At 39.3% G+C, this 13180-nt stretch overlaps 1 protein-coding gene across 1 annotated transcript in view; it reads left to right on the forward strand.

The window, feature by feature from the left end:
- Nucleotides 1–13180, forward strand: part of THSD7B (thrombospondin type 1 domain containing 7B) — a 304792-nt gene that overhangs the window by 74734 nt on the left and 216878 nt on the right. The window contains exon 5 of the mRNA XM_068139154.1: nt 5307–5476. Coding sequence (XP_067995255.1) covers nt 5307–5476 — 170 coding nt within the window. The remainder of the gene's footprint in view (nt 1–5306; nt 5477–13180) is intronic.

Below are 13180 nucleotides of genomic sequence, written 5' to 3' on the forward strand. Positions count from 1 at the left end.
CATGTTCTCTTTGCAGTGCAATACTCAGAAAGATAATGCTTTTCTCTCCCTTAAATATGTGCAACCTCATTTGTGGTTTTGCTGAGGCTTACCAAACAGTTATCTTTTCTTTCTTCCCCTTACAAGAAGATGATGAATTTAAGGAGATTCAGTAGCAGAAATAAAAGGCTCTCTCCTTCATTTGTCTGTTCTCAACATAAACCATTCATTCTTTTTCTCTGGCTTGTATTTGCCTAATCAGATTAGTCTTAAAATCTTTTAGGATGAGAGTCCTATTTACTTCCCTAATTCCTGAAAATCTGCTCTTTGCTATTTTTTTCATTGATTTTAAGAAAAGTAGCATTTCCTTTATCCTCATACTTAGGGCAAGAATTTTCCAAAGTGTTCTCCAGGCACAGCAAAGAAAATGAGTGAGAACAAAGACCAGAAAAAGAGGAAGTCTCTGAGCAGAGCGGAAGGGGGTTTTCTAGAGGCTGTTTTTAAACGCAGGGACAGAGCATCCCATGACTTAGTGAAGGTACATATTGTGAACTACACCCACCAAAACAGAAAATCAACAACTCAAGATGTATCACCTATGGAACTGTACTCAGCAGGGTGAAGTTATTTTCCAGCCTCCTCAGATGATCCAGAGGGGAGAAAAATATAGCTTCAGCTTCAAAACTGCTCTGTGAAGTATTACCTCGATGTCCTTGGCAAGGCTACACGTTAAAGGTCCCATCAGAAGTACATGGCAATTAGTGTAAATCTGCTGTTAAATTGGAAGGCCTTTTAATTTTATGGCTGAAGTTTACAATAACTTACTCAATCAATAGTTTAAATGCAGGAAAACAAACCACTTTAAGTGCATGTAGGACTCCAGAGCCTTGTGCTTTGTTTTTAGTTTGGGTTATTTGTTCTGAAGGAATTAGATGAAGTGCTTAAAAAGCTTAAATACACAGGAGGTGATTCTACTTTGTTTTATTGTGTTGTAAATTTGGGATAGTTCAATTAAAGTGAATGGATATATACAGGTATAAAACTTGTGGAAGTGCTAAGAGTGTAAGTCCTGTAGGCTAAAGAGACCAAGAGATTACTATAAATTGGAAAGCTATTGAGCACTTGTTCGTTACATAACTGTCACTGAGTTATCAGTTTTGAAACAATGTATGATATTGTTTTCATCCTTGATATGTGGCTTTGATGTTCATTGGGAATAGATAGAGTTTCCAGAATTATGATATGTCTTTAAATCTTTCATTTTGGTTGTGGTTGCTATGTTACAAGACAGGGATTTAGAAAAAAATACCAAACTACCTTTGCTGGAAATTCAAAGATTTTCAGAATTTAAATGATGGGAAATAGGAAAGTTTTAAGACTTGACTCGAAGTTGCTGCTGAGATACCAGTGCAGTGGTATCACTTTGTAAATGAGGCCCATTATGGGCCCAGATTAAAGATAAGGCATTTGCATGAAATAAGGAAGACTTGATAGGAAATGCATTGAACCAAGCTTGTAGACTGATGGAATTAGGCTTTGGGAGTGGTAACATCAGTCCTTTGACATTTACTGGTTTTGGACATGCAGTCAGGACATCTATTCATCTGGGCAACTTTGTTGTGTCTCCTTGGAACCATCCTTGGTGAAGCTTTGGCTCCCTGGCTCCATGCTGACTGCATCTGGTATCACAGCACAAGAGCATACTTTGCCTGGACTGTAACAGGAACTGGGACCTTCTCTTCTGCTTCTTTAACTGACTGTTGAAATTCACAGCACTGTTTATGATGTGAAAAGCTATTCAGCTTTATCAGCCATGCTCCCTCCTAGATACCTCAAGCACACACTTTTTTGTTTCTAAAACAGCAGGTTTTGCTTGCCCAATTTCTTAAGCAGACTGATATAACTGTGTGGATTCTGGAGCCCCCCCATTTGGGAAGTTACTTAATTGGTCCTCTAACCATCAGCAATGTTATCTGTCAAACTTAGAAGCACCTAGATCTTCTTTCTGTAACTCCAACGGTATTGTCAGAAACTGGAATAAGTCCATTGGAAGGGCAAATCTGAGAATCTTTTAGCAATAATGAGAGGTCTGTAGATAAACGTGGGTCACAGCTAGGAGTGCAACTATACCTGAGTTTGCATCAGGCTAACCAGATATTGGTCAAAGTTAAAATGAGGTGCTAAGTCTATTGCCATTTGAAATTGTCATCCCCAATGTGTTTTGGCATAGGAATCGCAAAAATTACACTGGAGTTAACAAACTTTGATCCAAGTGTATAATTTCCCTTCCACTTCCTGAGTTATCCCACTTTTTACTTCTAGGGATAGTGAGCAGGGTGGCTGGGTGGTATAGGCTCCTTAGTTTACCACTGGTACAGTGCATTTCTGGTATGGTCTGCTCTAACAACAAAATATCCGTACTGGCATTCCTTGCTTTTGTCGTCTTTGTTCAGTTGGAGAAATTACAGTTGTGTGGTAAACCCACTGGGAATAACGCTAATAATTTGCTAGTACTGCCTTGAGGTTGCCAGAGTTAGTAAAATCCCCAAGTATTTTCCAGCCAGTAATCCCAGGGTTTTTACTAATGACTATTAACAAGCTTCTGATTAAATATAAATAGAGATTATGTGATCAGTTTATCTTCTACAAGTAATGTTAATTCTCATTGTCTGTAGTATAGTTCAGCAATGGGCAAACTAATACCAAGCATCAACCATGCTGCTTAAAGCCCTCCAAAGAGTCTTCCACAGAATCACAGAATGATAAGGGTTGGAAGGTGCTGTAGAGATACTTTAGTCCAATGCCCTTGCTGAAGCAGGGCCATCTAGAGCAGGCTGCACAGCAACACGTCCAGGTGGATTTTGAGTCTCCAGAGGAGATGTCACAATCTCTCTGGGCAGCCTGTTCCAGTGCTCCATAAGGTGCACAAAGCCATCTGAGATCACCATGTCCATCTGGAAAGGTTTCCCACTCAGTGGGGTAGCAATCTCTTGGATAAGTTGCTGGTTTAGCAGACATGTTAGTGTGTACATTTTAAGCAACTAATGCCTGGGGGGCAAGATTTGTTGCTGGAAAACTCTAGACAGCTACAGGTATGTCCAGCTGGGAAGAAGCAAGATGAGCTGATGGGTGCTGATGATGCTGAGGCTTTAAGCTGCTCACAGTGAAGCAGGTGCTGGCTGGAGCATTGACAACTGTGTTGGAGTCTGCTCTGTGGTGTGCAGCACAGAGTCCAGTTACTCCATGAAAATATCTAAAGGGATTTTTTTTTCATATTCAAGGGCTGATGAAGTTTAATTATCTCTGAGCTCAGATTTACTTATTTTGCATAATTTTAATCACTGATGGCCTAATTTTTATAGATATTAACTCCCACAGCTCATGCTGAATAGGAGAAGCAGGTGGTCACACCTGCAAATGAGTCTTTAGGATCCAGAGTTTGCAGCTATCTAAGCCAAATATCCACAATCAGTTTTTCTTTAGTCAATTATTGTTTTAAGAAATACTTTACTGAAACACCAGTTACCATGGCTGCAGAAAGGTGTGTGTCTTCTGTGTCTGAGCTTCTAGTCTTGAAAGTGTAGGCCTGGAGAGCATGATATCCTGAAGTGGTGTGGAGGAGGAATCCTCTTCACTCAGTGTTTGATGAAGAGCAGTTTTCATTGCCTTTTTGATAAGAGGCAGGTTGCTTTTAACACTGCAGACTGAAGATTAGGAATGCCCAGAAGGAGCTTCTAGAAGGGGAAAAAAAAAAGAATCACAGCTGTGCCTTGTATGTTGTGGAAGTTCAAGTCTTCATGCTTGTGATGTGAAAGGTTTATTTTTCATTGTTTTCTCAGTTGGTAATAAACGCCGTGAGTGTATCCACATTTACACAAGATACTGTGTATTATTTAAGAAAGCATGACATTTCATCTGTAAAGTACCTGTAAATTGAAAGTAATTGGCAGCATTCACAAACATTTTCCACCAGTATGTTACAAACTCAAAAGAGCTACAAAGAAATCATTCTTATGCCCGTATTTGCAACATAACGTGTGCTCAGGCAGACTAATATGTTTATTTTTCATGTAATTCTGAGTCGCGTATTTCCTTGCCACAGCTGTATTTAGGAACAGATCCTTGCTGTGGAGAATGCTGAGAATGACAAGGTGGAAGGCTTTTTCTGCAAAGGCACCCCACTGAGCTCGAATTTACAGTGATCAATCAGCAGGTTAACAAACACGTGTAGTTTTAACAACCGTGAATCTGCTGCAGGAGGAGAGAGCATTTGTCTGGAGGATAAAAGGAGGAAATTATTATACATAGTTTACATTACACAAACCCCAAAGACTGGAGGAAAAAAAAAATATAAAAAAGTAAACAATGAAATTTAGAGGAGCAGAGGAATAAAGCAGCAGAAGTGTGAACAGATTGGTTATAAAACCAGTATTGCCTCAGCTTTGTGTTTGGGAAGCTAAGAAAGACTTTAGGCTCTTATTTGCTCTGCTGATACTGTGGCCTATGAATCAAAATGAATTATGCCTGAGAGAACTGTTGTTTTAGATATATGCTCTACATTTCCAGATACGGTGAAGAAATAACTTTTGTTCTTCACTGATACACGTCACTATTTTCCCTATAGTTTGAATAAGCCCTTCCTGGCATTTAAGCTGGTACATACCAATGACTATTGTCTGCACAGCATTCACATATCTTTGCCCTAGAACATTATTTTTCCTCGAGAAACAAAATGCATTTTAGGTGAGAACAGAACATAGAATGAAAATAGAGATTGCTGTGTATCACAACTTCTGGAAACCAAACTGAGTTACTTTAGCCAGTCCCTTGAAGAGATTGGTAGTACCCTGGGTGTGTTTATAAACCTGTCACCTCTAGAAAGGTCACCCGGTGCTTGGAGCTCTGTTGATGTATGTAGGGGTTTAGCTATTAAGTGCATTTCAGAGGGAGGTGCTCGGCTCTTAGCAGAGAGATGTGGTTTAGTGGTTTGAGCCACGTGTTTGAAAACTAGTTTTCACACTTAATCAAACCTCTTAATCTTTGTTCCTTCTTTGCACCCGGCTCAAAGGCGTTGTCAGGATGATTTAGTGTTTCAGAATGCTTTGGATATTAGTGCTATAAGATTCACACAAGCACTCCAGACAAATAGCAAATACTTAGTGTTTGTAAATTTAGCATTCCAAATGTCTCAAAGCATTCCCTGTTTCGGACAGGGTAATGCTGCTATAGGGATTAAATCATTTGTATTTTGTCATCTGTTGAAGTACCACTCCCTCACCCATAGCCTTTCGAAAAGTGATTTTACCTGCTCTTTTTTATTTCCAAAGGTTTGCATGGAGGACTTCTGAATGGAAAGCTTGCCAAGTGTCTCTCCTCCTTGACCAGCAGGACTCTCACCACCACAAGCATGCAGGCCTTTGTGGAGGTGGCATACAAACCAGGGAGGTCTACTGTGTCCAAATTACCATGGAACTTGGGATGCACCAGCTGAAGGAAGGTACATGCTTCGGGTCATTCTGAAATATCTGGCCAAAGTAGATCTGAGAAGGAGAAAAGGGGTGAATAAAAAAAAGCTGATAACATGCAATCATTAGTGGACTTTAGATAGTGATGCCCTCATGATATCTCTGCTTACTTAGGGAGGTGTTATTTGTCATCAGAGGGAACAGGAGAGCATGGTCCTTGGAGCCCTGAGGAACTGCCAGGAGTCACAACCTTCTGCCAGTTCTGTAGGTTACTTGTGTGGGATGGTTTTCAAGGGATGAAGAAAGTAAATTTTGCTTTTCTTCCTCTCATTTATCAGGTAACCCTGCCCCTTGGAAGCTGAATATCTGTAGGTTTAGTCCCGGTTTAGTGTATTAAAAAAGATGTCACACTCCATTCTGGATATGGCTTTAGCCTCTGCTTCAGATTGATACACATTTGTGTGTGTGTGTGTGATTTGAAGGGGAAAGCAAAAATAATATTGTCACAATTTCTGAGCAGACAGTCAATTTCTGCAAATGAGTTATATTTCTTTTAGAAGAATAATGAGTAGATACAGATACATGATAAATAATTCATCTTAGGCTGTTTTATTTACTCTATGTAGTGCTCTTGCAGAATATGTTTTTGAGCAGAGATGTAAGATAATAAGAACACAATATCATATCTTAGGTTTATTTACTTACAAAGGCAAATCAAATGTTTCCTGGATGCCCATTGTGTCCTAGCACCCCACACAGACTCCGAGATTATAGAGAACCAGACCCGTTTTAATCTCTGTTTAGTCCTTGCATAGTTGCTCCTTCACCTTTCCCAAACATCTGGCACTGTCTTGCTCTCTGAACACAACCCCCATGTGTTCTGCACAAGTGTGCAATGCACATGACTTTCAGAGTAAGAAAAGTGCTGATGAGAAGTGTGTGATGTTGCTTGACTGTCTTCATCCTTCTGACTGCTTCTGTGGCCCTTGCTGCCACTGTAGGGCAAGTTGCTGAGCAGCAGGCTATAACCGCCTTCATTCACGTATCTTTGTTTTTTTTAAGTGGGGCTTGAGGAGAGTAGATTTAGACTGCAGATTAGGAAGAAATTCTTTACCATGAGGGTGGTGAGACACTGGAACTGGCTGCCCCAAGGAAGTCGTGGATACCCCTCCCTTGTGATGTTCAAGGCCATGTTGGATGAGGCCTTGAGGAACCAGGTCTAGTGGCGCGTGTCCCTGGCTATGACAGCAGGGTTGGAACTAGATGATCTTTAAGGATCCCTTCCAACTCAAACCATTCTATAAATCTATGCATTTATGAAATTGCTCCAGAAGATTTAGAGGAGTGCATCTGAAACCCTTACACCATCATCATCATTTGTAACAGAACTGGTGCTGTATATTCACTGTGTGAACACCTGCATATTTTTCTCTTGTTCAAAGTTCACTTCAGCTTAGAAATTGTAAGCCCTTCCCTCAACGAAAACTCTGGGATAACTCTTCCTTGTTTTTAGAGTTTGAACCCTTTCTATTAAAAAAAAACAATAATCATATAGGCAACTGAAAAAAATTTTAATGCATAAGGAGTGTCATCTCTTCTGGCAATCTTGAATTGATAGAATACTTACTCATCACTAGAGTATCTCATCTTTTATTGTGCTATTTTTTCAGTGATGGGGAGAAGATGAGAAAGTTACTCCTTCTATGTATAAGCAAGAATAGAGCCTAATTGCTAACATCAAAAGTACTGTAGGTTTTCTTCACCTTTTGAATGTCCTTAAAGGGATCATTCAGGAATCACAGAAGCGAGTCTAATAGGATATTACCATCCATCACAATTGTTATTCTTCTGGTTACTTCCAATAAGAATTTGGATCTAGGCCCAATGACATATGTGAAAGAAGATTTTTGTCCCATGGTCTATCCAGCAGTATTCTTGGATAAAACACATTGAATCCTAGTTGGAGATAGCTACCATCTGTGGTGTATTCATACATATTGCTCAAAGCTCTCTTATCCTCCAAGGATATATCGCTCACATTTTTTATTTGCTTAGCCTTTCCATCTATTTCTTCTTTCATACATGTATTTTTAGAAAGGAAACCCCTGTTTTCTTGAGTCCCTATACATCAGTTTTTCAGAAGGCTAAGCCTGCTGAAATCTGTCTATATTTTGATTATAAGAACTTCAAGATACTGGAAATGGAAAACTCACTCAGGTATTACTTTCAGAAATGCATTGATAAGATTTCATTTCTTTCTCCTCCAAGAGGTGATATAACTGAGAAATCCCTGTCTTGATCCAAGTGAAGTTGCATACTTTTAAGATCTTAAGGAAGAAGTCCATACTTTTAAATGGATGGTAAGTATTTGGGGCAGAATGTCTTCCAGTCTTTGAAGTCCTTTGTAATATTCTTGCATTCTGAGACTCTTCCATCTAGATGAATCTAGCAGGGAGCACTTGGTAAATGTGTGAAGTGTTATGTCATTCAGGTATCTGTATTCCTGTGCATGTAGGTGAGCCAATGTATAGGCACATAAGTTAAAAGACTCAGCTGTTTTATGTTAGCTATTTTGTTCAAGGAATCTACATGTCTACTCAGTTGTGAGGCTTTTGTTAATTTAGACTGAACTTCAATATAATTAGCTTTAAACAGATCTTTGTGAGTTGTGGTGGGGTTTTTTTTCTCTCAAAGTGTATTGCTGAATTTTAACTCAGTTAAATTTATAATGTTTCCTTTTCACAGAGAGGTGATCATCTAATTCTTCAGGTTTATCGTTATTCTTTTGATATCCAGAGATGGAAGCAGCAAATCTGTATGGTTGAAATGATGTTGCATTTAAAGAGGAGACAAATTTTGCACAAAAAAGTAGCATAGAATATGCAAGTGAGCTACCTATGGTACAGCTCCAGTCTGCCCTTTCTGCCCTGCCCTTCATCTCTGGATACGCCGTGATCCTTGTTCCTGGATGTCCCATTTCTGAAACAAACTACAGACACAGTGGTTGTTGGCCTTTTTTGTACTTCTCTTTTGATGTAAATCTGGCTGGTGATGTGGAAGCTCCTTTAAATAAAGCTGAAATGCAGATAGAACCTCAACTTGTTTTCAAAGCCAAATATTGCTAACATGGGACACATGTCTTTTCTCTTTTGTAAGGGGGCTTTTCTGGATTAGGTAAGGTGTTTTTGACTGTAGATTTTATAAAGATGTCTGAAATGTGTTTACCCCCAATAAATTTTAATTAATCTGGACAAACATCACTAACAATCCCCACAGTACCAACAGAAAAGATGTATGGAAGGATATTATGCAATGATGAGTTTATGAAATGTCTGTCCTCATTTGGCAATACAACTCTCCTCTCAATAAGTCTAATAATATGGGAATTCAAATTGCTCTTAGACTCTGGGGATGGGGTGTGTGTTTATGTTCAAACAGTTAATAAATATACAAGATCCCTACATTCAGCTTTCCTCAGGAATTGGGTGTTTTACCGTCTCTTCTGAAGGCCAGGGAGTGTCCTTTTGTTTTCTAATTAAATTTTGCATTTTTGGATATATCTAGAGACTATAACTCTTTATCAGTAGTTTGGAGGATGGAATCCCTTATAAAATTCCCCAGAAGTATCTCCTCTCTTCTGCTCCTGTTCCCTGAACTAATTACCTGCTGTCCCTGGTGACTGGGATTGCTATTCTCTCTGCATTTTCTGTGGCTTTCTAACTAGGGATCTGCCTGCCCTGTCATTCTGTGTAAAATTTGTGCTTTATATATCTTGACTTTTTTTTTTTTTTTTCTTTCTTTTTTACTTACTTGAATGAGATCCAATTTACCACTCACTTCCAAAATTTTCTTACAATGTTTTCTGGAGCCTGTCTGCCTAAGTTTTAATTATAGTACTGAAAAGACCTCTGTGAAATGCTGTTCTACCTCGAATCTTTATTGTTTACCCAGCTTAGTAAACTTGGCTAATAAAACGTATCTTAGCATCTCACCAGCAAATCATTTCAGTTTCATATCTCCTTAATCCTTGTTATTCTCCACCTAAAAATTCACATTAAATTCTCATACCTCTGGTAGGTTGTGAAGTTTTGTTTACATTTTTTTTTTTGCTTAATGAGCATCTTCATCATATTTGTCTCCATATATTTATTTGATCTTGGATTTCAACGGCAGATATGTGAGGTGCCTTCATTAGTCTTCATTAGACACCTTTTAGTGTTACCTTGCAAACCTATTTCTTACAGACGTCTTTATTACTTTTATGGCCCTCTTGCCTTTGAGAGATATTGTACCCTTACCTGTTAGTAGACATAATTTCTTGACTTACTTGTTCCACTGTAGCTCACCAGCTTATGCCCATTTTTACTTTATTTTTAGGATGCTATTCCACCTGGTTCCTCTTACATCAGGGTTTTTTAATGTACTTGTGTGTCACCAGCTGTAGGTAGCAGCAAAAATTCCTTTAGTCTGTTTACAATTCAAGACTTAGTAAATATTCAAGTACCTGTTCAGGTCTAATGGGTACTTTCTAATCCATCTCTATGTGTATTCCCTTATGCATTTTTGTCTCATGAGCTGCTTTACTGAAAGAATCTCCAAATGGTCTGAAAGTGAAGTATTCCCTTGCACTTTCATCTAAGTCTTGCTTATGTGAGTCTCAAATGCTAATTTTATAGCCTTTATCCTTTCTTGTTTCCCACAAGATGTTGAGCTTTCTCCCCACTTCTGATAGACAAAAATGTCTAATCCTTATCTGATGAGCAAACTTTTCACACTTTTTTCCATTTCTGTATTGGAGAAGTTTTGGCACTGTATTTTATTTTGTGGAAATTAGTGTCTCTTTTGAGTTGCACAGAGATGAATCTGAAGACTCCTTTCATTCCTGTCTTGTATTATCCTGTATTTATTCTCAGCCCTTTCTTTCTGCCCTTTTGTCTTTTTTAGCTCTAAAATATGCGGTTTTGCCTTCCTTGCTCTGTACGCTCTGTTTCCTAATAAGGGTGCCACATTTTTTTTCTCCTGCAAGTGCTTTGTTCTGCTCTGAATCATGATCTTCCAATCCATGTCTTCTGGGGGATTAGTGTTTCAGATTGGTACATGTGGCATCTGTTCAATAAACTATGGAAATACTTTCAGGAGGAGAGAAATACCAGCAAAAGAGTGCTATTTGAACATGTCATCACTCCTTTGGGCGCCAGCTGTCCTAGGAGCCACCGGGGCTGACTCTTCAGAGGCAATAAATTGGTTCTGCAGGTCGTTGTCATTTTTGGCTGTTATGATCCTGTATACTTATCAGGAAAAGACTGTGTTGATGGAGATAAGCTCCCCACAGGAGCTGGCATGGGCTATGCACTGTTGGAATGAATATGAACCCGTCGTGGGGTACAGGCCTTACGTCAAGTGAATGCTGTTGATTTTTGTAACATCTGTGCAGGTGAAGCTGCAGGAATGAGAAGATTGATTTACTCTATGGAAATTGAAATATAGGGACTTTGATGTTTAAATCCTGTTGTCCTTGTCTGGTTTATGAAACTGCAAAAAAATAGGTTAGAATATATTAGTAATGAGAAAGGGGGCTGGTGGTCAGCAGAGGTGTGAAAAAAGCTTTGTTCAGCTGGCTCATGGTACAGCAACAGGAGCATCCAGCCTGGAGCTTAGCTGACCTGAATCACAGAAACCACGTTCTCGGGTAGAAGAAACCCCTCATAGGGATCCCTCTCATCTCTCAGTAGTTATTTGTCATTGGGATGACTGAACTGGCTTGAAAAGATGAGAAATGCACCTCTGAAGTGTAAAATGTATTCAAGCAAGTCTGCATCAGATTCATATTGCTGAGATGCCGAGTTATTGATCTGTAAGCTCACCAAATGCCAAACAGAATTCACGAGATACAACTCACATAATGGAAAAATAAATATGTAACAGCTGGCTTCTTTGGGGGAAACCCTTTAGAAGCAAGAGAGGAAATTATTTTATTCAGATCATTGCAGTACTTGACAGTAGTGTTTAAATGTGTATTTCAGATAGTTTGAATCCATTAGGGGGAAAAAAACCAAACATTTTCCCTAATGTCTTTCAGAGGTGTAATGTTTTCAGTTCTTTCATGGCTAGAAACTTAATTAAAGTAAAATGAAGAGAATAATGTACAAAAAGTCTTTGACAGTGAAAGTAGTGTGTCTCCTGAAAGGCACCTTATAAAGAACGTGCCTCTCGTTGTCAGCAAGCTATTTGAGACAACCATGAAATATTAATATCTTTATAAGCTTTATTTATATAGCTGGCTTTGGTATGCAACAAATAATATACTGCCCAGTTGGTTCGCATGAGATACTGTGTTTAAGTCCAGGATTTTGTCTTTGAAAGCTAAGATTTTAATAGCTTTTGGGTTTTCTTTCTGTCATTATTTCCTGCCACTGCAAATGGATTATTTTATTCAAAACAGTGATGGTTTGTTCAGAGTAATTTTGTCCCATTGTTGTTATGAGGCTGGGGAGCTGCATTGTGTTCAGACAATAAAATGTTGAGGCAGACAGAAAAATAAAAGCAATTTGTACATGTGAGGCTCTACCACAAACTGGGACCCTGGGGAGAAATAACAAAGCAGATGGTGGCTGGGCTGGTCCTGGAACAGGAGGCATTTGAGATAAATCAAGCTTGTGAACTTGAGCCAGCTCTGCATGGAGCAGGCTCGTTGCTTTCGAGATCTGAACTGGCATGGCCATGCCATGAGTGGACTGGCTTAGCATGTCACTAGCTTAGCTTCAAGCTGCCTATACCACATCTCAGTAGCACAGATACATCCATATTGGTGCATTTATTGTGGTATCAGGACTTCTGTAGCCATGTGGCATTTCATGGAATAGATTTCACCTCCTTGGTGCTCCCTCCTGTTGAATGATCTCTAAAATTAGAGACAGGCAAAGTTCAGACTTTCATGAGGCTGTCATAAAGTATATCCCCACCTTTGGGTTTTCTTCCTTGTGGCTTCTCTCATCCTGTCTGGCAGCCAGTTCTGCTAATTTCCAGTATCTGGTGACCTTTTCTAGATAACAGCTAGCAGGGTTCAGACATGGTGGAGAATCCCTTTTTCTTTCCATCATTGCCTTCACTGGCATCCCAGTCTCCCTGCTGTCTCTCCGGTTTTTCCTGGACATTCTTAATGACTTGTCACCTCTGCTCTGCTCAGCTGTGTGACTGCTAGTGGGAAGTCCCAGGTTCACTCTGAGTTTTTGTCAGATCTGCAATTCCTGTCAGTACACTCTGCAATTTCTGCTGTTGTAAAACAACACAATATCCCAGCTGGCATCTGGATCCCATTGTAGAGCAGAAGATATGGACACAGGGAAACTTTTCATTTTATGGAGTGCTAATAGCCTGTGTCACTTCAATAAAATTGCCAGGACCTTTATTGTTCTGAGATACATTAAACCGTTGTTGCTCTTGGCAATCTGCTATTAACCCTCTTTCATGCTGTGATTAGCCTTCTATTCATACTTTGTTTCTTGTCTGTTAAATAGATTTTAATTGAAAATAGGACTTCAACTTTGTGCTTTCTGTCTTCAAAACCAATTGATTTCTCTTAAAAGCATAAAGGAACACTTTTCCATCAGACATGGGGTGCATTAGGCTTTTTGAATGGAGGGGTGCGTCGGACTGGAGTTGATGCTGTTTCCAGGCTGCTTAAATTACATTCACTGCTTCTTCTTTGTCCAATCTTTTGGTTTTGCTATAAAAAC

This window comes from Melanerpes formicivorus, unplaced genomic scaffold (genome assembly GCF_026170545.1).
Source record: "Melanerpes formicivorus ecotype bairdi unplaced genomic scaffold, bMelFor1.0.p_v2 SCAF_5, whole genome shotgun sequence".
Classification (NCBI taxonomy): Eukaryota; Metazoa; Chordata; class Aves; order Piciformes; family Picidae; genus Melanerpes; species Melanerpes formicivorus.